General features: G+C 39.2%; 1 protein-coding gene across 1 annotated transcript in view; it reads left to right on the top strand.

The window, feature by feature from the left end:
• ATP10D (ATPase, class V, type 10D) overlaps nucleotides 1-26786 on the top strand; it is a 118392-nt gene that overhangs the window by 78036 nt on the left and 13570 nt on the right. Inside the window, 7 exon segments of the mRNA XM_006894180.1 lie at nucleotides 192-376; nucleotides 8073-8382; nucleotides 11986-12062; nucleotides 13160-13285; nucleotides 18943-19143; nucleotides 23446-23526; nucleotides 25225-25329. Coding sequence (XP_006894242.1) covers nucleotides 192-376; nucleotides 8073-8382; nucleotides 11986-12062; nucleotides 13160-13285; nucleotides 18943-19143; nucleotides 23446-23526; nucleotides 25225-25329 — 1085 coding nt within the window.

Genomic DNA, 26786 nt, shown 5'->3' with positions numbered 1-26786 from the left:
CTGTAAATGTTCATTAAAATTAATAATAATAATAATATTACTTTGTGTATGATTTTGATCTGGATCATGACACCTGTGTAGAATTTATAGAAATCATGTATTGTTCACACCTGTGCTGGCTAGATCAAATAATGACCCATTTATAACCTAGTTGGGTTTTGGTTTTTCAATTGTGACTGCCATTGTTATAGGTGCTACCGGCATTGAAGACCGCCTCCAGGAGGGCGTCCCTGAGTCTATAGAAGCCCTTCAAAAAGCCGGTATTAAGATCTGGATGCTAACGGGGGACAAGCAGGAGACAGCTGTCAACATAGCTTGTGCATGCAAACTACTCGAGCCAGATGACAAGCTCTTTATTCTGAATACTCAAAGTAAAGTAAGTATAATGTGATTGGTTAAACGAGTCCTTCTGTTTTTGCAAAGCAGAAAGACCATTTGGGACTTGGTTTAAACCTGAAGTAAAACCCAGTAAACATTAGTTTCTGGGTAATTTATTTCATTCAGCAAATGTGCTCATGATTGAGAGGGGGCCATGTGCGATTCTTTAGGCTTAGCAGAAATAATAATAATTTGGGGGAATCATTTTTTTGGGGAAAAAAGCTTGCTTTTTTATTTATTTGCATTTTTCCTCTATATTTACTTTCTTGGATTATCAGGAACTTGGAAAGATTTAGCCCAAAATAACAAACTATAACAAATCCCGAGACAAGAATCTTCCTTCTTTTCAATTTGAGAGGAAATTATTGCTATTGAAATCAGGTGAATAAATTAATACAGTCATGGGCATTCAGAAAATGGACTCTCAGGATAATAATGCCCTCTAGTGGAAATTTGTAGTGAATGTTCCTGAACATCAAATGCATGGAAACTCTAAACTCATTGCCCTCGAATTGGAACTGACTCATCACTAACTCTTAATTGGATTTGGAGAGGCAGTAAATCACGTTGGAGGAGATTGTCTTTCTCCTGTGTTGTGCTAGAACATTCGAACTGCTAGAGAGGCGACCCCTTGGCTTAGTAGCACATTTTCTTACAGATTACACCTTTGTGCCATTGAATTGAGGACCACTCACAGTACCTATAAACAGCAGATTGGAACCTGCCGTATGCCGTGAAGCCTCAACAACTCTGACACTCTCAAGCCTATTGCTGCAGTCACTGTGTCAACCCATCTCTTAAGGGTCTTCTGCTCTTTCGCTGACCCTCTACCTTTCTAAGCAAGATGTCCCTTTCCAAGGAAGAGACACTCCTAACAACATGCCTAAAGCACCTGAGATGAAGTTTTGTCTCTCGGGAGCACCCTGGTTGTACAAGAGCTCATCTCAAAAGTATGAAGAGCTGTATTATAGGAAAGGGAGGACAGACAGATATACTTAGATACCCACATGTTTGCCTATGTCTGCGTATGTGTTTGTATTTTCAAGAAAAGAACAAAAGTTCTTTTAAAAAAAAGGTCTGGACTCCACTAGTTATTTTTCTGTTTTGCCTCCCACTAACCTTTAACACAAATGTTCTAATCAATCATATGTTGTTGTTGTTGATTGTCTTTGAGTTGAATATGACTAATAGTGACCCTATGAACAAAAGGCCTGAAACCCCTCTACAACTATCGACATTTATCAAAGTTCATAGAGTTTCTAGAGGCCTGTGGTTTAGAAAGTGGATGCCACTGCTGCTTGCAAACCTGTCATAGTATGTTATTGTTGTTAGGTGCCATTGAGTCGCTCTGTCTAACATGCTTTGGACGTATTGTAAAGAGGGACCGGTCCTTGGAGAGGGACATCATGCTTGGGAGGGTGGAGGGACAGCGCAGGAGAGGAAGGCCCTCTATGAGGTGGATTGATTCAGTGACTGGGGTAATTGGGATGGGTGTGTCAGAGACAGTGCGATTGGCACAGGACAGAGCGGAGTTTAGGGCTGTTGTACATAGGGTCACTATGAGTTGCAAGTGACTTGACGGCACCTAACAAAACAACAACAACGTGTACAGTAGCTCTGAACCCTTCCCTGTCTTGAGCCAGTCTCACTAGTTCTGATACATTAATCCCCATTGCCCCAGTCACTGTATCTTTCCATGTCATCCAGGGTCTCCCTCTCCTGTCCGACGAGCATGATGTCCTTCTCCAAGAACCACTTTCTCCTGGACATGTGCCCAGAGTAAGTGAGATGGAGCTTCAAAACCCTAACCTCCAAAGAGAGACTTGGTTTCACCCTCTCCAAGACAGACCAATTTGTTTCTTGGCAGCCCATGTTATGTTCCAGACTCTTCTCCAGCACCACAACTTGAAGACATCTATTCTTTTGTCATCCTTCATCCTTGTCCAGCTCTCTGAAGCGTTATGCTTCAAGTAATTGAGAAGACCATGGCCTGGATTAGGCACACATTTGTATCTAGACTGACTTCGTTGCTTTTCAGCACTCTGGAGAGGTCCATGATAGCAGATTTTCCCAATGCAATTTCTCTTTTGATTTCCTGACTGCTGGTATTAAGAGTGTTGATTGTGGATCTAAGCAAGCTGTAACAACTTCAATCTCTTTTCCATATAATATGGTGTGCCAGTTGGCCCAGTGGTGAGAAGCTTTGTCTTCTTGATGTTGAGCTTCAATCTATATTGAAGACTACATCTTTGAACTTTTGCAGCAAGTGTTTCATGTCTTCTTCAGTATCTGCAAGCAAGGTTGTGTCATATGCATATCATAGGTTGTTAATGAGTCTTCCTCCAATCTTGCTGCCACACTCCTCTTCATAAAGCCCTGCTTCCCAAATGATTTGTTCTGTATACAGATTGAAAAGGTATGGGGGCAGGATACATGCCTGATACACTCCTTTCCTGATTTTGAATCATGCAGTGCTTCCTTTCTCTGTTCTGAGGACTGCTTCTTGGTCCAAGTATAGGTTTCACATAAGCACAATCAAATGTTCTGAGATTCCTGTTTTCCTCAAGGTTAGCCACAATTTATTGTGATCCACACAATCAAGTGCCTTTGCATAGTCAATGAAACACAGATAGACAGTCTTCTGGTACTGTCTGTTTTCTGCCAAAATCCTTCTGACATTGGCAATAATGTCTGTAGTGCCATGAACTCTTCTAAACCCAGCTTGTATTTCTGGTAGTTCTCTGTCAATGTACTGTTCAAATCTTTTCTGGATAACCTTCAGCAGGATTTTGCTAGTGTGTGTTATTAGTGATATTGTTCAATAATTTCCACACTTTCTCGGGTCACTTTTTTTTTGGAATGAGAATAAATATGGATCTATTCCAGTCAGTTGGCCAAGTTCTTGCCCTCCAGATGTCTTGACACAAGTTGATGAGATGCAGGGCATCATGTTTGCTGAAAGACGTCGATTGGTATGCCATCAATTCCTGGAGCTTTATTTTTTTGCCAAGTCCTTCAGAGCAGCCTGCACTTTTTCCTTCGTCACCATTGCCTCTTGATCATATGTTATTTCTTGAAATTCTTCTGTGTCAGCCAATTCTTTTTGCTGCAATGACTCTGTATACTCCTTCCATGCAAGCTTTTAATGCTTCCTGGATCATTCCATATTCTGCTGATAGCATCTTTAAGCATTGTAGCTCGTGGCTTGAATTTATTCTTTAGTTCTTTCAGCTTAAGAAATGCTGAGCGAGTTCAGCCCTTTTGATTTTCCAACTCCAGCTCCTTGCAATTTCATTATAATATTTTGCCTTGTCTTCCCAAGTGGCCCTTTGAAATTTTCTATTCAACTCCTTAACTTCTTGATTTCTTTCCTATGCCATGGCTTCTCAGCACTCTAGTGCAATATTCAGACTCTCTTCTGACATCCATTATGGTCTTTTTTTCCTTTTTTGTTCTTTGTAATGACATTTTGCACTCTTCTTGAATGATATTCTTGATATCTTCCCACAGCTTATCAAGTCTTCATTAGTGTTTAAGGCTTTAAACCTATTCCTGAGTTGGTTTTTAAATTGATGGTAAATAGACTCAAGGTCAAGTTATTATTCCAATGGATATGATTTAACCTACTTTAGTTTTAATTTAAACTTGCATTTGAATAATTGATGATCTGTTTCACAATCAGCACCTGGCATAATTTTCACTGCTGATATTGACCATCTCCAAAAGTTCTTTCCACAGATGTAATCAGTCTGATTCCTGTGCATCCCATCACGTGAAATCCATGTGTATAAACTGTGTTTATGTTTCTAATGAAAGGTATTTGCTATGAATAAATCATTGATTGTACAGAATTCTATCATTCTATCCCCCTCTCATTTCTGTCACAATGTCCATATTTTCCGACTACTGATCCTTCTTCCTGGTTTCCAACTTTTGCATTTCAGTCACCCATTTTGGTTACATGTTGGTTGCATCTTGGTTACATGTTTGATCAATTTCTAACTCCAAGAATTAATAGAAATCATCTATTCCCTCCTCTTTGGCTCTGGTTGTAGGTGCATAAATTTGAATGATAGTGTTATTAACAGGTCTTCCTTGTATTTGTATGGATATTATCCTGTCACTCACATTATTATATTTCAAGATAGATCTAGAAATGGCCTTTTAAACTATGAAAACAACCCAGTTTTTCCTCACTTTTTAATCTCCAGAATAAGAGATCATATGATCATGGGATTAAAAATGTCCTATGCCAATCCATCTCCTTTCACTTAATACTCAATATGTCAATATTTATGCGTTCCATTTCTTTCTTTACAATGTCCAGTTTTTCTACTTTCATGCTTCTCACATTCCACATACTGACTGTTAATTTCTTCTTACAACTGTTTCTCCTCCTTTGTGTTTCCAAATTTGAGGGCTCAACTTCAGTTGCCATATCTGTTCGTCTACTCTAAGTGGGCTCTGCTATACATAGGGTTTTCAAAGGCAGTTAGTTATATTTCAGAAGTGTTTGGCCAATCCTTCTTCTTAATCTGTCTTAATTTGAATGTTCACTGTTAGAAGAATAGGCATCTCATTTTGCTCTAAGCTGTAATATTGGGGATCAGAGATAATGAGGATTGTACAGGCTAGAGCAGGATTCAGATCTGTTATCAAAGGCACTTAGCAACAAGTACCGCAGGTCTTGTATAGGCGTACCTCTGAGATACCGGGAGATTGGTTCCAGACCATCACGTAAAACTAATACAGCAACAAAGAGAGTCACACTAAATATTTGCTTTCCCAGTATTTAGACAAAGTTATGCTTCCACTGTGCCGGAGTCTATTAAAGGAGTTCTGATGTTGTAGTCTGCAGCGTGTTACACTGCTACCCAAGCTCTGCTCATCTCTGGTAATTTGAATCCACCAGTGACTCCACCAGAGAAAGTCGAGTAGTCGTTCTCCTTTCATTAAGATTTACAGTCTCAGAAAGCCTGTGGAGCGTCGTCATTATGGGTTGGAAGCAACTCAACAGCTGTGAGCCAGCGAGCAGTCTATTAAGTGTGAAATAACATTATGAAGAAGTTTGAAAGATTGTGAGAATTACCAAAATGTGGCACAAAGACATAAAATGAGCACATGCTCTTGGAAAAAATGGGACCAGTAGCTTTGCTCAATGCAGAGTTGCTGTAGACCTTTCATTTGTAAAATACATACAGTATCTGTGAAATCACAAACACGTGAAGTGCAAGAAAATGTAATGCCATATAATTGTGCATATTGATTATTTTACTTTTCCTCCCTGCTGTAACAAATATGAATGATTTTAACAAAGAATCGTCTAAATCTCATCTTTCTCCCTCTGAATTACTGGTTGGTGGATCCTAACTGCCTTGAGGGTTGATCTTTGGGTTAGGAGCAATTCTTCATGCAAAATGCACTTTATACTAATCTGGTCTCATTAACATAACAAATACAACACATTCCCAAATGGGATTTTAACTACTGATGTGCAGCACAACTTATTGCCATTGAGCCAGAACCAACTCATAGCTGACTCTCCAGTAGGTTTTCAGAGCCTATAAAGATCTACAACACATATTTTTTTGGGAGACACAATGGTTTTACAGTTTTTATTGCACCATGCCTATATGTATGATGTTGTTGTTGTTGTTATTATTATGTGCCATCAAATCGCTTGCGACTCATAGCAACCCTATGTACAACAGCCCTAAATCCTGCTCTATCCTGTGCCAATCACACTGCCCCTGGCACACCCATCCCAATTATCCCAGTCACTGAATCAATCCACCTCATAGAGAGCCTTCCCCTCCTGCGCTGTCCCTCCACCCTCCCAAGCATGAGGTCCCACTCCAAGGACCAGTCTCTCCTTATAACATGTCAAGAGTATGTCAGATGAAGCTTCATAATCCTCTTTTCCAACGACCAGTCTGGTTTAACCCTCTACAGGATGAACCTGTTCATTTTCTTAGCAGTCCATGGTATATTCAATAGTCATCTCCAACATCACAGCGCAAACACATCAATTCTCCTTTTATCCTTCCTAGTCATTGTCCAACTCTCGTGTGTGTGTTTGTGTGTGTGTGTGTGTGTGTAGTTCTTGTTTGTTGTTAATTGCCATCGAGTTGTAGGCGATTCATAGCGACCCTATGAAATAAAGACCTGAACATTGGTATAACTTTCATGGTTTCTCCAAGTTCATAGGGATTCTGGAGGCAAGTTATTTCAGAAGTGGACGCCACTCCTGCTTCCAAAATAAAATAAAAATATTTTTTCAACCTTTTCTTTTGAGCTCTTTTTTTTGTTATGTTCTGATGGCCCAGTCTGTAGGGAGATGTGCTACTAAGTCAAATACCATATCTCTCTCTTGATTGAAATCCACCAGCAGCACTGCTTCTGGGTGAAAGATGAATATTCTCCTTTCATGCAATTTATAACCTCTAAAGATGTGCTGGAGGGCCAGCTTTGTGTCGTCAGTTCCCACTCAGTGGCAGTGAGTCTTTTGTTGTAGGTAGAGAGATGCTTGATAAAACAAGTTAAAGAAAATGGACTCAAAGTAAGGAATTCTTCATGAATCACATATTTCAATAGACTTTGTGTGCAAAATTTAATTCATGTGCCTGGGCATACAGGTCCTCCTTAGTGGTCATTCACAGAATAATTTCTGGATAAGAATATGGTTAGTCTGGAGGAGAACTCTTTCAACAAATTATGGTTTTGGGTGCCTGCTAGGAGACTGTTCTTGGCATTACAGAGACAGAGATTTCACAGGTTTATTGAAAATATTATCTGCCTTCAAAGAACTCATTAACCAAGATGGAGTAAGGAGAGTAGAAGTATATGTGCAAGCCAGATGGATTAAGCACAGGGCTTATCTATGGAAAACAGCCCTATGGATGGCACTTAGCTTTAAAGTGGTGAATGATCTCTCACATCTGGCAAAGGAGATTGCTAAGGTGATTAGAAACTGCTTATTCGTGTCTAGCTTCAAGTGGTACCTAAGATGTGCCAATCTGCTATACTTTAGATATGCCTCTGGAAAACCATCACTAATAATATATCTAGATCAACATGTATACTCCGTGAAGGCAGGAAATTTTTTATTCATTGGTGTATCACTAGGACCTTTAATTGTTCCCACCATATAGGTAGTTCCCAGGAAAATCAATGAATACATGAATAAAATATTGATTTAAAATGAAGATACAAACCAGTGATTACTATTGTAAATATCAACTCTTTGCCATGCCTTACACTAGGAACTTTGTAGCTGATAATCCACTTATTCTTTGCTTCATGTTATACTGCAAACAACAAACGTTTTTTAGATGAGAAAATTTAAGTTCAGAGAGGTTAACCTTGATTAAGATCAAGCAGCTAGTAAATGACTAGAAACCAAGGAGTTTTTAAGATACACTAGTTGAAAAAGCAATGCACACACCTAAAGAAGAAATCTTCCAAATATTTGTTTGTTCTACAAGTGGAAACGAGATAGTTTCCATTCTTTTAACCCAACCAAACATACACCCAGAATTCCTTGTGGGAGAGCTGTGAGGTCTTTGAACACAATGGATTATTTATTCCTTGGCATTGCCTTGATGCAACAATTGTTAGTGAATGAAGATGACTGTAGGTGACTGTAGCTACGACAGAAACTACAACAGCTGACCTTCTTTGTTTTCTGTCCCAAGGATGCCTGTGAGAGGCTAATGAGCACAATTTTGAAGGAACTTCAGAAGAACAACTGTGCTTCCCCAGAGCACATACCTTTCAGTGAGGGTCTATCCTACCCTCCTGACTTTCAGAATTTGGGGTTCCGGGCTGGACTTGTTATCACTGGGAAAACCCTAGAATTTGCCCTGCAGGAGGGTCTTCAAAAACAGTTCCTGGAGTTGACTGCATGGTGCCAAGCTGTGGTCTGCTGCCGAGCCACACCTTTACAGAAAAGTGAAGTTGTCAAATTGGTCCGCAACAAACTCCAAGTCATGACTTTGGCCATTGGTGAGTAGAAATGGGAACTGACCCTCTGCTTCTCCCTTTCACACTGAACCAGAGGCGGATCCTTTGATCTGTTCTTCTGCTGTACTTCTGGGTGTCTTTCTCAATCCCCATCCTCCCATGTTTTTTCTTCCCTCTTTCTCTTTCCATCTTATTCCTTTCTCCCTTTTGCTCTATAAACTAATTTACCTACCATGAACTAGGTAATAGGAATGAGACATAGAAAAAAGTATAACAGGGATTTCTGGGTTTTATGTCAGAACTGTAACTCAGCTGTCTTAGATAAAGAAATGTATTGACTCACAGAATGAAAAAAATCCAAAGCCCAGCATCAAAAGAGTTGAATTTGGGAGGCAGGAACAATTATTTATTCATCCAGCTATATGTGAGTGCCTTCTAAGTAGTTGTTGGTGGTGTGTCCCATCGAGTTAGAACCAACCCATAGCTGACCCTCTGGGGGATTTTCAGAGGCAGTTAATAATATGGGAAGAGATTGCCCATCTTTCTCCCACAGAGCAGCTGGTGGATTCAAACCACATGCATTCAGAATTGTAGTGCAGCTTCTTACACTAGGACTCCAGACTTATTCTAAGAAAGAGAGATTATTGTTGTTAACGTACAATTGAATCAGGACTGATTCATAGTTGACTCTCCCTCCAATGGGTTTTCAGAGGCAGTAAGTCACATAGGAAGAGATTACCCATTTGTCTCCCATGGACCAACTGGGGGATCTGAACCAGCTCATTCCTTATCACTAGGCCACCAGAGCTCCTTAAGAAATAAAGAGTATATAAAATCAACAAAGTGGCCTTTCTTATGAAACTTGCATTCTAGAAAGAAGGATATATTTAGTAAAACAACACAAAGATAAGTAACATAGTTTATCAGTATGGTATGCTGTGGAGGAAAACAAAGCCGGATTATGAGAGTGTGGAAGGATGGGGATGGAGAATGATACTGCTAGTAGTATCAAAATAGCATTTTAAGAGTCCATATATGAGCAAATGAAGGAAATAAGGAGGCTTGGTTTATGAGTGAGTGATCTAAGAGGAGATCATGCTTGACTCAGGGAAAGCAGATTCTATGAGATGGACCATATCTGGTGTGTCCCAGACCAGAACACATTGTGGTAGGTTGCTCTTTGTAAGAGACTATCAGAGATGGGGTAGGTGGTAAGGATACTTAGGACCGCTCCTGCCTGAGAAAAATAAGGAAGCATTGGAGTTTGAGCAGAGGGACATACTCTACCTTAGGCTTAAAAGGATCATTTACTTAATTCTCACTTTAACTCCAAACTTAACTCTGACCCCACCCACAACACTGGCCATTAAAGTGGTCCTAATGCCAGCTCAACTGTAGTGCTAACCTTAAACATAAACCTGTCCTTACTCTGAATATTGAACTTAATCATAGTCCTAATATTAAACTGAACTCTATTGTTAAAAAGAGTCTAGTCCTAACTGTCCCTCTGACCTAATCAATGTGGCCAGGTAATATGTTTTGAAGGAGGAGTGGTGACATTAGCTGATGAATTCTATTTGCTATATGAAATAATTGTTAAAAGTAATACCAGCATTTTGTCTGACAACAGAAAAGATGGTGTTGCCCTGTATAAAGATGGAAGAATGAAGATCTTGTTGAACTTGAAAAGTACCTACATGCTCATATCCAGTAGGCAGTTGGCTATAAAGTCTTTCATTTAGAAATGAAAAATTGGCTAAATATGTAAATTTTTATTTTATAAGTCTAATTTAGGGATTAGTCAAAAGGAATTGCTCTGCCAACCCAGGAAAGGCTCATGGTTCAAATCCACCAGCTTGTCTGAAGGAGAAAGATGGGCAATCTCCTTCAATGTAATTATCCTACCTTTGAAAAACTGCTGGAGGATCAGCAATGAGTTGGTCTTGACTCCATAGTATATAACAACAATAAGTCTAATGTTGTCATGAGTTACTGAGTCAGAACTAACTCATTGCTAGCTGTCCAGGGGGTTTTCAGAGGCTGTAAATCATCTAGAAGGAGATCGTCCATCTTTCTTCCATGAAGTAGCTAGTGGATTCAAACTGTGAGCCTTTAGGTTGGCAGAGGAACTCCTTGCCACTAAGCCACCAGAGCTTCCTTATAAGTCTAATTGTGATATCTAAAGTTTTGATATGAAATGAACTCACTGGAAAAATGGGTCTAAGTTAGAAAAGATATTTAAATGTGAGACTCTTCACTGTTTAGAGTTAAGGAAGACTTGACTTCAAATAGTCTCTCTCCATCTCTACTTTCCCCTAGCTTCTATCCAGTCGCAAGTGGTCTTTTCCCCATAGTGGTAATGTAGCTGTTAGAACTCCCAACTTCTATTATCTCCCATTAGCAACCCTAGAGAAAATATCACACATCTTTTTTGGTTTCTTTGGTAAAATGTCAGGGTTAGGGTTCAGTTTTCCTTAATGTGTCATATAAATGAATGAGTCGCTCAAGATCCTGGTCACAGTCTGAGTGGTTTTCTTAGAAAAAAAAAAGAATAAAGTTATTTATAAAAAAAAAAATCCTGGTTCCTGTTGTTCCTGATGCTGGAACCCCTGAACTTTTCAATTATATTCATGAAATTGAGCCACGCAGCCATTCCTCACTGTTGAGGCCGAAGAAAAGACGATGACGATTGAGAGGTCTGGATTGAATGCTTACCTATAAATGTGGTGGTTTAGCTTTAACATAATAACCCACATGGGCCCAAAATATCCTCGCAACATCAGGATAATGCTTCCAGGAAACAATCAAGCAGCTGGAGGACAAATTGGAAACAACAATTACCCATATCAGTAAGAATGGGATACCTCTCTTACGAAGCATCTTGTGTATGAGGGAAACCAATAATTCTATATGTAACTTTATTATGTAATCATGTAATACAGTGTACTAAACATACACATAGGGAACTCTGGTGGCAGAGTCCATGGTGAATGGTACCGGTAATCATAGGCAGTGCCTCTCTGCTGATTCAGATTCACCACTGGCTCTGCAGAAGGAAGATAGATTATCTCCTCCTCTGTGATTTACAGTCTCATAAACCCAGTCAAGAGTTGGCTGGCAGTTGATTCTGATTCCATTGCAGTAGGCTGTTTTGAATTGAAAGACGTACCTTTGATGAAGGGGAAATGGATCACTTCTGTAGGAAATATGGAAAGGAAGTGTTCCTAAGGGAAGTAACATCTAAGCAGAGAATATGAACAGCTGAAATCCATCAAGGTGTTGTACATGATGGGGGTAATACTGAACAGACAGTACGGAGACATCACGTACAATGGCTAGCAGGAACAGGGCACATTTAGAGAACTGAAAGTAAAGTAAGTGGCAAGGGGAAAGGCGTGCAGATAGATGCCATAGCACTAAGGACTGGAAGGCAGTCCTCAGGAATTTGGACCTTTTCCTGATGTCAGTAAGATGTCTCATTCAGTTTGTGCTTAATTAGCTCTCAGGTAATATTGAAAAAAGGGATTTTTTTTTCCTTTGAAGAATTTGTTTGCTTTTGTGGACATATTGTTTGCTTTTGATGTGCAAAGTTCATCACATTTTCCTTCATATATTCTTTTGACATTTTTTCCCTGTCTCGTAAAGGTGATGGTGCCAATGATGTTAGTATGATCCAGGTTGCAGACATCGGAATAGGAATCTCAGGTCAAGAAGGCATGCAGGTGAGTGAATGTGTATACCCAATTACTGTGACTTGGACTTGCCCATCCAACGGCCACATTCTCCATGATAAGATCTCTGTAGTAAACTAAGGCTGCAGATACCTCAGGATTGGGAGGTGGGAAATTAACCTGTTCATTAATTTATCTATTGTTTACTAAGCATACATTATGTGCCTCTCTTTTCCTAGCTTATGTTAGATGTGCTGTTATTTTTTAAAACATCATCTATGTACATCATTGTTGTTGCTGATTGTCATTGAGTCAAGCATGACTCATAGTGACCCTATGAACAAAAGACCTGAAGCCTTTCTATAACTATGTTCATTTCTCAAAGTTCATAGAGTTTCCAGAGGCATGTTGTTTAGTAAGTGGTTGCCACTCCTGCATATTTTTAGTCTTGCAATAAATATATAAATTCTGACACAGAAAAAAGATGAAGATTTGACTAAATAACCTCAAGTTTTTGAGAGCAAAACAAAAGGAATGAGAGGAGGAAAAATGAAGGAAACTGGAAGTGTCCAGTTTGTTCTTTCTCTGCTTATACTCGTGTTTGGAACAAAGAAATCTGTAACTGACTGTGATCAATTAGTTGTGGCCTCCACTGCACTCGGACCAGCCTATACTCGTGTTTGGAACAGCAAATTTAGATAAAATTTTATCACCAAATAGACTCTTTCTTACATATGGAGTATGAGGCTTAGGGTTTCCTGAGAATTACAAATTGTGTTATTTCTATGCAAGTTGAAAAAAAATCCAGCTAGCCCTTTGCTAGGCACATTATACAGTCATAGAAAGCCAATTCTGTGATAATTCTTATTATTCTTCTCATTGAGGGGAACTGGAATGCACATTGTAAGGATCAAGATAGGGCTTTTGCAAAGAGCTGCCTTTTCTGGTAAGTTTATTTGCTGAAACTATTATCATGTGTAGTAAGTATTGGAAAGCTGAGTAGTAGCTCCAGGCAACCCGTTAAGCCTCTGTATCCATGAGCTTTCAAGCAACAGGTTTGACTGATCAGAGGCTGGCAATGGTCTGGTTGCCCATGACCTAACATGTTTGACTAATCAGGGTAGCTTTCTCTGCTTTTGTCTCTGCAGGCTGTAATGGCCAGTGACTTTGCCATTTCTCGATTCAGACATCTCAGCAAGCTCCTTCTTGTCCATGGGCACTGGTGCTATACACGACTTTCGAACATGATTCTCTATTTTTTCTACAAAAATGTGGTATGTGAACTCCAGCAGATACATCCCTTTCCCCCATCCAATCACGGCTGCATGAAAGCTGGAGAGAAAGTGTCCTGCACTAAGCCGACGTTGCCTTGATGGGTGGAAGTAGCCAGGAGCACTCCTGCTGTCTTTCCTGAAATAATTGGAGAATGTATGTTTCAGCTGCTGACAGCAAATTGCTAGGCTTGTCCATCTGCTAGCATTTTCTTCTCCCTATGCATTTAAATTCAATTAAGCTCTGTCTGGTTCATTTAAAATCCAATTTTTGACCTCCCATAAATAGGTTGTGACAAGCAGAATTGTAAAATGTTTAATATTGCCTGTCACTAGGGAAGAAAAAGGTTTGCTTCCATTTTTTAATAGAGGATGCCTAAAAATGTTTGCTGCCCCCAAAATGATATTCCTTGTGGTTTATAGAAAACACAGATGTAGATGAAAACACAATGCTGTGGTTTACACTTAGAAATGCAAAAATTATCTAGCAAAACAATATGTTTGTATATTTCATGCATATATGATGGTAAAGAATTCTGTGCAGATTTTGTAACTCCTAAAGACAGAATAGTATGAAACTTTTAGCTTTTTCTGGTATAAACTTTGACACACCATTTAGAGGTCCATTTCCTCTTTTATAGAATTATATTAAACTAAATCCTTCACTTAAGTTTCTTCTAGGCAGAGAGATGTAAATATGGCATTTTCTTTTTTTTTAGACCAAACTTACTCTTTAAAGCCTTTATGGATATTCACCTCAACTCTTCATTGTCAAGTCAGAATTGACTCATAACTGACCCTCCAGGAAGGTTTTCAGAAGTAGTAAATCTACAAGAGAAGATTATCTTTCTTTCTTCCACAAAGCAGCTGGTGGATTCAAACCATCTGCCTTTAGTTTGGAAAGGAAACTCTCTACTTACTAAGCCACCAGGGTTCTCTCTGTATGTAGATTGCTTATATTACATGTAAATGCATACTATTGCTGTTATATGTCCTGCAGACAGAACTAAACCTTCAGGGTTTCAGAGGCTATAAGTCACACAGGAGTAGATTTTCCATCTTTCTCCCTCAGAGGAATTGATGGATTTGAACTGTCTACCTTTGGATTGGCAGTGCAACTCCTTACTGTGTAGGTCACCAGAGCTCCCTAAGTTTGTACTATTGAAGTACTAAGGAGCTTTGATGGTGCAATGCTATACCAATAACCAGAAGGTTAGCAAACTCATAGGTGGCTCTGAGGGAATAATGATATGGTGATCTGCTTTTTGTAAAGATGACAGCCTAGTACACACTATGGGGAAATTTTATTCTGCCCTACAGCATTGTATGAGCTGAAATAATTTTACTGATTACAGTAACATGGAAATCATGTATTTCTTGAAAAACACTGGATCATGTTAGGGTTCTCACACGTGTCATATGTGTCCGTGTGTCTGTGTATATCTGTCAACAAGATCATTCTTCTTGAAGCACAACATCTCAGTGGTTCGGTCATGGCCACTTCAAGGGTAATAAGGAAGGGAGGTGATGCAGAAGATTGTATTCTTTACTATCATGATATATAAAGGATAGTCAGAATTAGTATTTATCTGAAGCTTAGTAAAACTTAGACACTTTAAGAAAACATACTCAATTCTTAAAGTCTCTTCCTAAGTGTGTGCTGGATATAGTGCATTTCAAGGAGTTTGGGGCTGATTAAGTAAAAGGATAAGACTGAAGTCTAATTATTGAGGCTGAAGCATTGGCAGCCAGGGGACAAGGTGCCTACAGCAGAGGCCTGCCAGAGACAAGCAGTGTGGCAGACACCAGAAGAAGAGATCATGAAAAAACCTGCAGGAGAGGATTCTCACTTATGTCTTGATGACCTTCTCTTGTAGTAAGATAGGGAATCTCTGGGGCAGAGAACACTGAATGATAGACAAGCATAGGTACGATCGCTCCCTAACTTTATGCTGATAGTGTCCCCTGAGTTTTTAATTCTTAGTTTGTAGGTCAGAAAGATCAAATTTAAACATAGAACTGACCTCAGGTTACACGACCAGTAAGAAATCAGTCCTTGAAATCACACTCCCTAAATCAAATGGCCTCGCCTATGGCTTGCTTTGCTTGAAAGCACAAAGCCCTTGCTGTAATAGACACAGGTTGTCTGAAACAAAACACTGTGGGATGGTTTAACCTGTCCTCTAGGGTGGCCAAGTGTCCTGATTTGCCTGGGACTGTCCCAGTTTTGCCATTGACAATCCCACTTCCTGAGAATCATCTAGGTTCTAAGCAAACTGAGACAATTGATTATCCCGCCAGCTAGGCATTGTGAAATTAAATGAAATAGATTGGCATAGAACATTTTATATCAGATAACTATATGATCTACTATGCTGGAGATGAAAAGGTGAGGAAAAATGGGTTGCATTCAAATTAAAAAAAAACATTCCTAGATCCATTCTGAAATACAATGTAGGAAGCCAAAGGTAATATCCATATGCATACAGGGAAAACCTGTTTATACCACTATCATTCATATGTATCCACCATTAACTGGAGGCAGGAATAGAAGATTGGTATCCACTTTTGCAGTCGGAAATAGATCAAACATGCAATGAAGATACAATAATAATAATATGTGACTGGAATACAAAAGTTGGGAACAGAGAAGAAGAATCAGTTGGAAAACATGGACTTGGTGACAGAAATGAGACTGGAAATAGAATGATAGAATTTTGTACAATCAATGACTTATTCATGGCAAATACTTTTTATAAGAAACACGAACAGTGTCTATACACATGGACCTCACCTGCCGACCTACATAGGAATCAGATTGGTGACATTTGTGGAAAGAATCAATGGAGAAGCTCAATATCAGCTGTGAAAACAAGACCAGTTGCCAATTGTTGAACAGTTTGTCAGCTGTTCAAATGAAAGTTCAAACTGAAGCTAAAGAAAATTGAATCCGCAAAAACCAACATTTGACCCTGAGTCTATGCCATTTGAATTTGAAAAAAATTTCAAGAACAAGTTTGAGGCCTTGAACACTAGTGAACAAAGATCAGATGAGCTATGGGAGTGATATTAAAAATATCATCCATAAAGAATGCAAAAGATCATTACAAAGATCGAGGAGAAAGATAAAATTGATATGGATGTCAGAATAGATTCCTTTTGCACTAGAATGCCAAGAAGCCAAGACAAAAGGAAAGAATCAGGGAGTTAAGGAGCTGAGCAGAAGATTTCAAAGGGCAGCTTGGGAAGATAAAGCAAAATATTATAATGAAATGTGCAAAGAGCTGGAGTTAGAACATCAAAAGGAGTTAACCCACTTGCCATATCTTAAGCTGAAGGAACTGAAGAACAAATTCAAGCCTCAAGTTGCAATACTTATAAATGCTATGGGCAGAAAAGGAAATGATCCAGGAAGCATTATAAGAAGATGGAAGGAGTACACAGAATCTCTGTATCAAAAAGAATTGGCTGATACAGAAGAATATCATGAAATAGCATATGGTCAAGAGGCCATGGTGATGAAGGAGGAAGTTAAAGATGCTCTGAAGAAATCGGCAAAAAACACCAAGCCCCTGGAATTGATGGAATATCAGTTGACATATTCCTATATATAGATGCAACCCTGGATGTGTTCACCTTGTGTGAGAAAATCTGGAGGACAACTCCCTGGCCCACTGATTGGTTAAGATCCATATTTACTCCCATTTCAAAAAAGAGATGATTCAACACAGTGTGGAAATAATAAAACAATATCACTGATATCACATGCAAACACAGTCTTGCTGAAGATTATTCAAAAATTACTGGAATAGTACATTATCAGATAACTACCAGGAATAAAAGCTGGGTTTAGAAGAGGCCACCAGCACTAGAGACATCATAGCCAATGTCAGATGGATCTTGGCCGAAAGCAGAGAGTACCAGAGGAATTTCTATCTGTGTTTCATTAACTATGCAGTGGCATTTGACTGCATGGATCACAACAAATTATGGCAAACCTTGAGAAGAATGAGAATCCTAGAACACTTTATTGTGCTCATGCAAAGCCTATACATTGACCAGAAAGCAGTTATCAGAACAGAGCAAGGAAACCCTGCATGGTTCAAAATCAGGAAAGGAGTGTGTCAGAGATGCATCCTGTCTCCATATCTATTCAATCTATATGCTGCACAGATCATTCAGGAAGCTGAACTTTATGAGGAGGAATGTGGAGGAAGACTCATCAAGAACCTGTGTTATGCAGATGGTATAACCTTGCAGAAACTGAGGAGGACCTGAAGCATTTGCTGCAGAAGGTAAAGGACTGTAGTCTCCAATGTGAATTGAAGCTCAACATCAAGAAAGCAAAGGTTCTCACCACTGGACCAGTTGGTAACATCATAGATGGAGAAGAGATCTTCTAGATTGTTATCAATTTCAGCTTGTTTGGTTCCACAATCAACACTCTTGGCATTAGCAGTCAAGAAATCAAAAGACAAATTACATTGGGAAAATCTGCTGTCAGGGACCTCTCCTGAGTGCTGAAGAACAAGGATGGCAGTCTAGAAATTAAGATGTGCCTGATCCAGGCCATGCTCTTTGCAATTACTTGCTATGTGTCAGAGATCTGGACAGTTGATAAGTATGACAGAAGAATTGATGCCTTTGAGTTGTGGTCCTGGTGAAGAGAACGGAACATACTATGACCTGTCAATAGAACAAACAGGTCTGTCTTAGAGTGGGTGAAATCAGGTTGCTCCTTGGAGACAAGGATTTTGAAGCTCCGTCTCACATACTTTGGGCATGTTTTCCCAGAATGACAGGTCTTTGGAGAAAGTCAGCATGCTTGGAAGGGTGGAGGGGCAACACAGGAGAGGAAGACCCAGGATGAGATGGATTTGAGATAGTGACTGGGGTCATGGGGGCAGGTGTGTCAGACACAGTGAGATTGCCTCAGGATAGGGCAGGATTTCAAACTGTTATGCATAGGGTCACTATGAGTGACTTGATAGTACATGACAACAATAGCTCTAGCTGACTGTACCATTGGAACGTAAGTACGAATTGAGCATTTATTGTGGAACTCTAGTAATGTAGAGCATTACTTGTTGTGTTGTAAACTGAAAGGTCAGTAGTTTAATTTATTAGCTGCTCTATGGGAGAAAAGTGAGCAATCTCCTTTCACAAAGTTTTACTGTCTTGGAATCCCAATGGAAGATTCCCAAGAGTTCGAATCAACTCTATAGCAGTGGGTGGGTTTTGTGTGCTTTCCAAGCACTGTGATAATAAATATTTTTCCTCTTCATCTAGAGATAAAATATCTCAGCTTGAATATTTGCTTTGGCTTTTTTATCTGGGTTACTATGGGAAACTTTTTTTTGCCTCTCTATACCTCAACTTTTTTTGTCAGTAAAATGGGAACAATACTAGTTTCCAAAACTGTGAAGCTCTTAGTACAATACTTAGCATCAGTGGTATCTCTCTCTCCATGTGCACTGTTTAGTAAACCATTTACCCGAGAAAAAGCTGCAAGATAGATTGCGGTCTCCTATTTCATAGGTGAGGGAAATTGACTGACAAAAAGACTGAACTCACACAGTAGAAGATGGCCTGTGTGGAATGTGTATTCCTAGCACAGGTCACTGTTTCTAAGATGCCAATGTTCCTTTTTGTCTCCCTAGGCCTATGTGAACCTCCTTTTCTGGTACCAGTTCTTTTGTGGGTTTTCAGGTGCATCCATGACTGACTATTGGGTTTTGATCTTCTTCAACCTCCTCTTCACCTCTGCCCCTCCTGTCATTTATGGTGTTTTGGAAAAAGATGTATCTGCAGAGACACTTATGCAGCTGCCTGAACTTTACAGGAGTGGTCAGAAGTCAGAGGTAGGTGCTAGAACAAATCCTTCAATGGATATACATTCGTTTGTCAACACCAGTGCATTTTCTAATGAGCCTAGAGGGTTGAACATACTGTGACCTGCCAGGAAAACAAACAGGTCTATCCTCGAGAGGGTGAAAACAGGCTGCTCCTGGAGGCAAGGATTTTGAGGCTCCAAGTCACATACTTTGGGCATGTGGCCAAGAGGGACCAGTCCTTGGAGAAGGACATCATGCTTGGAAGGGTGGAAAGACAGAGCAGGAAAGTCTCTAGATGAGATGGATTGATTTAGTGACCAGAGAAATGGGATTAGGTCTGTTGAAGATGATGAGATTGACTCAGAATAGGGCAGATTTCAGAACTAATGTCCATAGAGTCGCTATGAGTTGCCGGCGTCTTGATGGCACATAACAACAGCAACAACAGGTCAAATATGATGGTCGTGGAAGGATTATTTTAAATGTCTGGTCATTTAAAAAGATTTCTAGTAACACTGTAGATATAACTGCTCCTGACATTAATTCACGTAAAAAAATGATAAAATGTTTTAGATATGTATAGGAAAATTTCCTTTATTTGGACTTCACAATGAATTGTAGTTGTTTTATGCCATCAAATTAACTACAACTTATAGTGACCCTGTGAACCTTGCCCTATCCTGTGCCGTCCCCATATTCTCCACTGTACTCAACCCCATTGATAAAGTCACTGTGTCAGTCCGCATCCTTGAAGGTCATCCTCTCTTTTGCCGATCAAATGAGTAATGTCTAGCGTTCATGGAACTCCTGTTCTATCCTTTTGGGCTAAGAAAGAAATATGTCCTGACCTAGTAGCCTAGTGGTTGTGCTTCCAACCTAAAGGCAGGCAGTTCGAATTCACCCACAGCTCTTCAGGAAAAAGATGAGAGGTTTCCTCCCTTGCTATTTACAGCCTCTGAAAATACACATTGGTTCTGACTCCATGATGATGAATTAAGTTGGAGTTGAGTAAATGCATTGTTCTCAAGTGAGGAATCAGAACCTAATGAGGTTTTCCAAAACTCTCAGAGCCAAAATTTGGTAGATCCCGGATGGGACTCCATTTCCCTCAGGTTACAAAGCCAAAATTCAAATGTTCAGATTGCCATTGCTAATCATTCAAGAAAAGAGTCAGTAAAAGTCATTCTCCCCTTTCATGCTTGAGACCTGGGTTCGATCTCCAGCTACTACACTACAAGCACAACTACCACCTGTCAGTAAAGGACTGTGCATTGCTATAATGTTGAACAAGTTTCAGTGAAACTGCCAGATGAAAGACCTGGAGGTCTACTTCTAGAAATTAGCCAGTGTAAACTACAATTGTCTTACCCTGTTATGTATGAGGTCATCGTGAACAGGGTCACAATCACATTAACAACTATCATTTAAACCATGAAATGATCTTAATTGCTCCTTCTCTCTTCAAATGCTAACCTCCACGTAGCTGGTAAGCTGAGTTAGTTACTATGAACAACGTCCAGTATCACAGAGCTAATAAACAATCATGGATGCCAAAGTCCATACTGTCTACCTTCATGCTGTGTGACACAGAAATATTTGTTTGTGTTATATTTTTACCCTGGATTCCCCTTTTGGTGTTCTGTGGATGATGCCTAAGATTCTACCACAAGTAATTTATCAGGATCACAAAGATGAGATGAACAGAGGAGTTATAAGTGGGCAAAATTGAGCAAAGATGACTCCATGAGCCAGATGCCTTTCATTTGCAAGTTGATAATGAACCCAGCTCAAATTGACTCATTTTAAAAGAGAGAGTTTATTGACTTAATTGGGTGGGAAATCCTGGTGACATGCCACTGTTTTTCTTAAAGCAGATGTAAATTTCTTGATTGTGATCCATTGGCTTGCCTGTGTTACCACTTTAGATAGAAAGGTAAGGGGTTTTATTCAGTATCAAGCCTACTTGTATCTATCTCTGAAGACAGAGATTGGATCATCCTTATTTGAATTATATGAACAGTATCGAGATGACAAGCTCCCTATAGAGATTCTGGTCAGACAAAAATAGACAAACCATACTAACAGTGAGTTTTGCGATTTGCTGCTGTCATGAAGACACTGTCCCAGAGTAACACATGTTTAAAAAAATCGCTTATGTTTAATCTGAATTCAATATGGATTCTATAGAGTATGGTGTTTGGAAGTTACTTGAATTTCCTATGCCTTGGTTTTCTTACTTTATGGGGATAAAGTAAGAGTTAAATAAGATGCATGCAAAATTTCTAGCTTAGTAAGCTTTCAGTATTGCTATTTCTATCCTCCAGAATTTACCATACACTTAGAGGAAATCCTCAACTATAAAATGGTGCATTTATTTTAGTCTGCTTTTACTCTGACTTGAATTACCTTACTACGTTGGGGAATAATTTAATGTACTTAGGCTATCTAAAGCAGCCTAAACAGAGGAGAAGTAATACATTTACATATCAGGGGAGAAGAAATTCTTCTAATCCTTTAATATCATCCAGAGGGAGTAAAATGTGTATTTTCCTAAAGGAGTCATATCTGACTTAAAGTTCAAGGACCAGGATGCAGGAATATATGGTTGATATCAATGAGGTTTGTCTCTAAATTCAGAGCAAGGTTAAATTCCAGGTCCTGTGGGGCACAGGGAATAAAAACTTCAGTCCAGGTTTTTATGACTAGTATTTTAAAAGCTCATTTGCAGACTGAAGACTGCAATTGGTCCTTACCCTCAGGAGAGTTGACGTCATTGTTTCCTGTTGTTAAACCTCGTTATCAACCTTTTGCACACATTGTCTATTGAGCTGGCCAATTTCATAATGCATGACAATAGGCAGATTCCCAGTATGTGACCATTGATTAAAGGTCATTGATTCCATTGACTTTAACTTCCAGAAGTGTCCTTTCCTTGAACTGGGATGCCAAACAAATTCCATTTTATGCTTGAGCCATTTTCTGTCTTCAGTGTCTTGAAATGTACTCTCCTGGGTAAACAGTTTCTCTCCCGTAAAGGAGTTGGGTCTGGAAGGCTGCAATTAGAGGGTTTTTTCCAAGAAGCAGTCATCTATTACCCATTGCTTATGACCTTCACAATCTTCTCTCGATTTAATCTTCAGATTTTCCCTTTCAGTTACCGGTAGATCCCAAGAGTTCAACCTTTCAGCCTCTCATTCATCTTACCAGATATCATTTTCTCTCCACTTTTCTAAGCCAAGTTACTCATGTGACTTGTGGGAAGACTGAATTTTTTACCTTTTGCCTACAGGGTTTTTGAGCAATTTCTATACCTTTGGAAACAAAAAGTTCTATTTTAACGTGTCATAAAATATTCTTGTACATTATTCTCTTGTCCAGTGGGACTTTGGTTGCCCCTTCAACTTCATAGTCTCCTGCACTATTTGGTTATGCTTCTCTCATAGAATATAAAGAGAGGCACGATTCCCCATCATTTCCAAAGAGGAAATGTTAAAAGAAGATGTAGGGAAATGTAGACTGAGATCAGTGAGTCTTTATTATTGATAATCCAGAGAACAAAGTTGCTGTTGTTTTTAAGTGCTATCTTGGATCCCTCTACTCATAGCAACACTGTGAACAATAGAATGTAACCCTACCCTATCCTGCGCCATGCTCACAATCTCTGCTTTGCCTAGCCCACTGTGTTGATCCAGCCTTTTGCTGTTATTCTGCCTTTCCAAGCAAGAGAACAAAGAGAAATTGGGGAGAAAAAAACATGGCTATAAACATGTTAAGGGTAGTCTTTAAAAACAGAAGAATATACATACATAATGTGTATGCCTATGTTAGAAATCATTTGGGTGACAAGAACATACTGTTCTTGACAAGACAGGAATACATTTGGAAGGATATTTCAGCCACATTTTGCTTTTGAAGGAAACAAGATTAAAAAGAACTTATTAAGAAGTTGATCCAAAGAGAAAGGCAGGAAGAGTAGAATAAAAATCGTTTAGAGACTTCCGCCCCCATTACATTCACCAGCTTGTGTATTTCTTCTTACTTCTTTCTCCCTCCCTTCTCACCCATCAGCTTTCCATGATTGATTCTATCTGTAAACCTTTTCTTAGTTTTTTATATGAAAAGCTTTCTACCATAATTGCCCTCTTGTGACTGACTTATGTCACTCAGCAACATTCATTCTAGATTCATCCATGTTGTCTTTCATTCTTTTTTTCTTTTATTAGTAAGTTCCACCTAGGTGAAAATGCAAGAATGTGCTTATATTATTCCTTGGCTTTGATCTGATCCTGGTTATTCTTATGCCCTCTTTGTATCTTGTTTGTTTTCCAGGCATACTTACCCTTGACCTTCTGGATCACCCTGCTGGATGCCTTTTATCAAAGTCTTGTCTGCTTCTTTATGCCTTACTATGTGAGTCCTTTTTTACTCATCATTTTTGTTATTAATCAATCAGTAATGTGCACCAGTATTTTGCAACCAGTATCAACATATGGAAGGGTAGATTGTGTTAATTATTAATTGACTGTATTATAAAAGGGAGCTCTGGTAGCCAAGTGGTAAGGAGCTGTGCTGCCAACCCAGTGTCATATTATTCGAATCCACCAGCAGCTACGTGGAAAAAAAGACAGCCATTTTTCTCCCTTGCAATTTACAGTCTCCGAAAACCCACCACAAAGTCAGTTCTAGTGAGTCAATTCTGAATTGAGAACACAAAACAACAATAATAACACCTAAAATATTCCAAGGATAGATTACTAAATGAATTAGATTCTGGTATAAGTGTCTACTTTGTATTTTTGCCTCTGAACCTGCTGAATTTTTAAGATTAATCAGACAGCAAAACTGATCAATCCCCATGTTAGTGGTCTATATAATTTATTTGTGTGTTCTCTCCTACAAGGTGGTATTTACCTTATTAATATTATAAGCAAGCTATTCAGTGCCCTTGATGTGCCACAAATGCCTTGTATTTGTATACTCCTACTCCTTGGAGAGGGACATCATGCTTGGGAGGGTGGAGGGACAGCGCAGGAGGGGAAGACTATGAGATGGATTGATTCGGTGACTGGGGTAATCGGGATGGGTGTGTCAGAGGCGGTGCGGTTGGCACAGGACAGAGCAGGGTTTAGGGCTGTTGTGCATAGGGTTGCTATGAGTCGAAAACGACTCTACGGCACATAACAACAACAACAACAACAACACTCGTTGCTAGAAAAGGCTCTTACTCAGAGAGGGACATATGCTTGTAAAGATAGAAGGACAATGAAAGAGGGCAGGACCCTCAATGAGAGAGATTGACACAGTGACTGTAGCAATATGCTCGAGTATGTCAGAGATGATGAGGATGGCATCGGATAGGACAAGATTCAGATCTGTTGTTCATAGGGTCACTATGAGTTGTAGTCCACTTGATGACACCTGACAACAGCAATAACCCAGTTATACAGTGAATGCCAAATCCAATGGCTAAGAAAACCATGTTGAATTATCCACTGTAGCACAATTGAAAACAACCCAATGGAAGAGTTCTGTTCTGAAACAAATGAGGTCACTATGAATTGAGATTGGCTCAATAGCAGTGCTTTGTTTTTAATTGATAAGCACTGGCTCGAGAAAGTTTAAAAACTTGAGAGTTGAGTCATATAAGGAATAATATCAGGACTGGAAGATATGTCCTTAAGGGAGAAGAAGATATTTACATTTAAAAAAAGATGAAAGAAACTCAAATTGACCATGATAACTGTTTTAAAGATTTGAAGTTCTACTAAATGGAAGATATTTGATATTTTTCTGTACATTAAACAAATAACCTATAAGTAAACTTTTCCAGATGAACAATTGTGGTTCAGAATTCAAAGTTCAAAGACTAGATTGTGTGTCTGGAAGAGATGCATTCTGTTTTGGGTTTGTTTTGTTTTTTGTTTTTTTTTTTTAATGGAAATGCTTATGTTTATCCTAAATAACCAATTCAATTATTATAATAGAAACCTTATAGAAGGAACTCAAACCTCAGTTGAGCTATAGGACAAAGAAATCATTAAGGGACTTTCCCTTGCCCAATACATGTAGTACCCTCCAAGATCACTGACTGTTCTCCTCTTTTTGTAGACCTACCAGGGCTCAGACATTGACATCTTTACATTTGGAAACCCTCTGAACACAGCAGCTCTTTTCATCATTCTGCTTCATCTGGTCATTGAAAGCAAGAGTTTGGTGAGTGGTTTTCCTGCAGCAGGAGTAGTCTGAAACTTTACCTTTGAGTACATATCATCTATTGACGGTGATCCAGAGTCCTTCATGACTAGAAAACAAACAGGAATGAGAAGAAGAATGACTCCATGGAAGAAGGGTAACACGGATGCTTTTGGTGGTCATTGGATACCATTAAACTGAGGTTGCTGCATGGCCAGGGAAATTAGACAATGCCTACCACATCCCCTTGAGGGTAACTATGGATGCTGGTTCATGGAGTTGTGAGTCAGGCTGAAATACGAATACAGTCATCCTGTGAGCCTTCATGACCAACCTGATGCTGCTCAACTAAGAGAGGTGTTGTGCTGTAGTCTTGTTACACTCGCTTTAGTAAATGACCTTTTGCCTTTCTCATAAAGCAGGTGGTTCAAGGCCACCAGCTGCTCCATGGGTGAGGATGGCCACTCTCTTCCTGGGTGATTAACTGCCTCTGAAAACCCACTGTAGGGTCAGCTATGGGTTGGTTCCAACTCTGTGGTACACAACAACAACACAATGAAAAAAGAATTATCTCTTTCTCTCTCCAGAATTTCTACCTTCTGTTTACTTGTGGATCTTTTTAAAACTGAGTTGTTGACTTACTGATAAAACTAAAGGGCTTTAATCAAAATGATTGTATTTCATTTCAGAGTTAATGTTTAAGACGTAGATAGTGAGCTTTCTTATCTCTTGGCAGATCTCAAGAAACATTTCTCTCTAGAGAAGAAACTACCTCCTTTGTGATTTCTTTTTGACACTTTCCTCCAATTATTATTGCCATCATCACTTTCTGAACTTTTCCACAGCCTCCTAATTTCTACTGTTGGCCCTCTCAGCCCTTGCTCCTCATAGTAACCAGAGTCATATTTTTAAAAATTTAAATTGACCCTTGTAATTTTTCCTTTCAATGGTTTTTCATTTCAATTGGAAAAAAAGTTAATAGACTTTATTATGACCTGTACGACTTCATGATTCCATCACTCATGCCCTAACTTCCCTTCTACCTTCATTTCATCCTATTGCAGGAATGGAACCATACTGTCTGTCTTTCAGTTTTTCAAACACACTGAGCTCATTATCATATCAGGACACTTACATTTACTATATGATTGGATGCAAATATTCTTAGTCCTTCATCTATTCCTGGTACCACAACTTTTTTTCAAAAAGGAAAATTCACTTGCTTTTGAGTTGATTTAGACTAATGGCAACCCATGTGTGCTTGAGTAAAACTGTACTTCATAGGATTTTCCATAAGTGATGTTCACAAGGTGACCATTAAGCTTTTAGTAGACTTTGGAGGGCTTGAACCTACAATCTTTTGGTTAGTAGCCAAACACATTCACGTTTTGAACCAACAAGGATTTCTTGAGCTCAAAAAATAAACCTATAGCTCACCAAAATTGATAGCTCTTCCCTACCTGTTTCTTTTTTTTTTC

Source organism: Elephantulus edwardii, unplaced genomic scaffold (assembly GCF_000299155.1).
Source record: "Elephantulus edwardii isolate Elephantulus edwardi_28Jun2011 unplaced genomic scaffold, EleEdw1.0 scaffold00137, whole genome shotgun sequence".
Classification (NCBI taxonomy): Eukaryota; Metazoa; Chordata; class Mammalia; order Macroscelidea; family Macroscelididae; genus Elephantulus; species Elephantulus edwardii.
The sequence above is the reverse complement of the archived record's forward strand: the minus strand, read 5'-3'. Positions and strand labels throughout refer to the sequence as shown.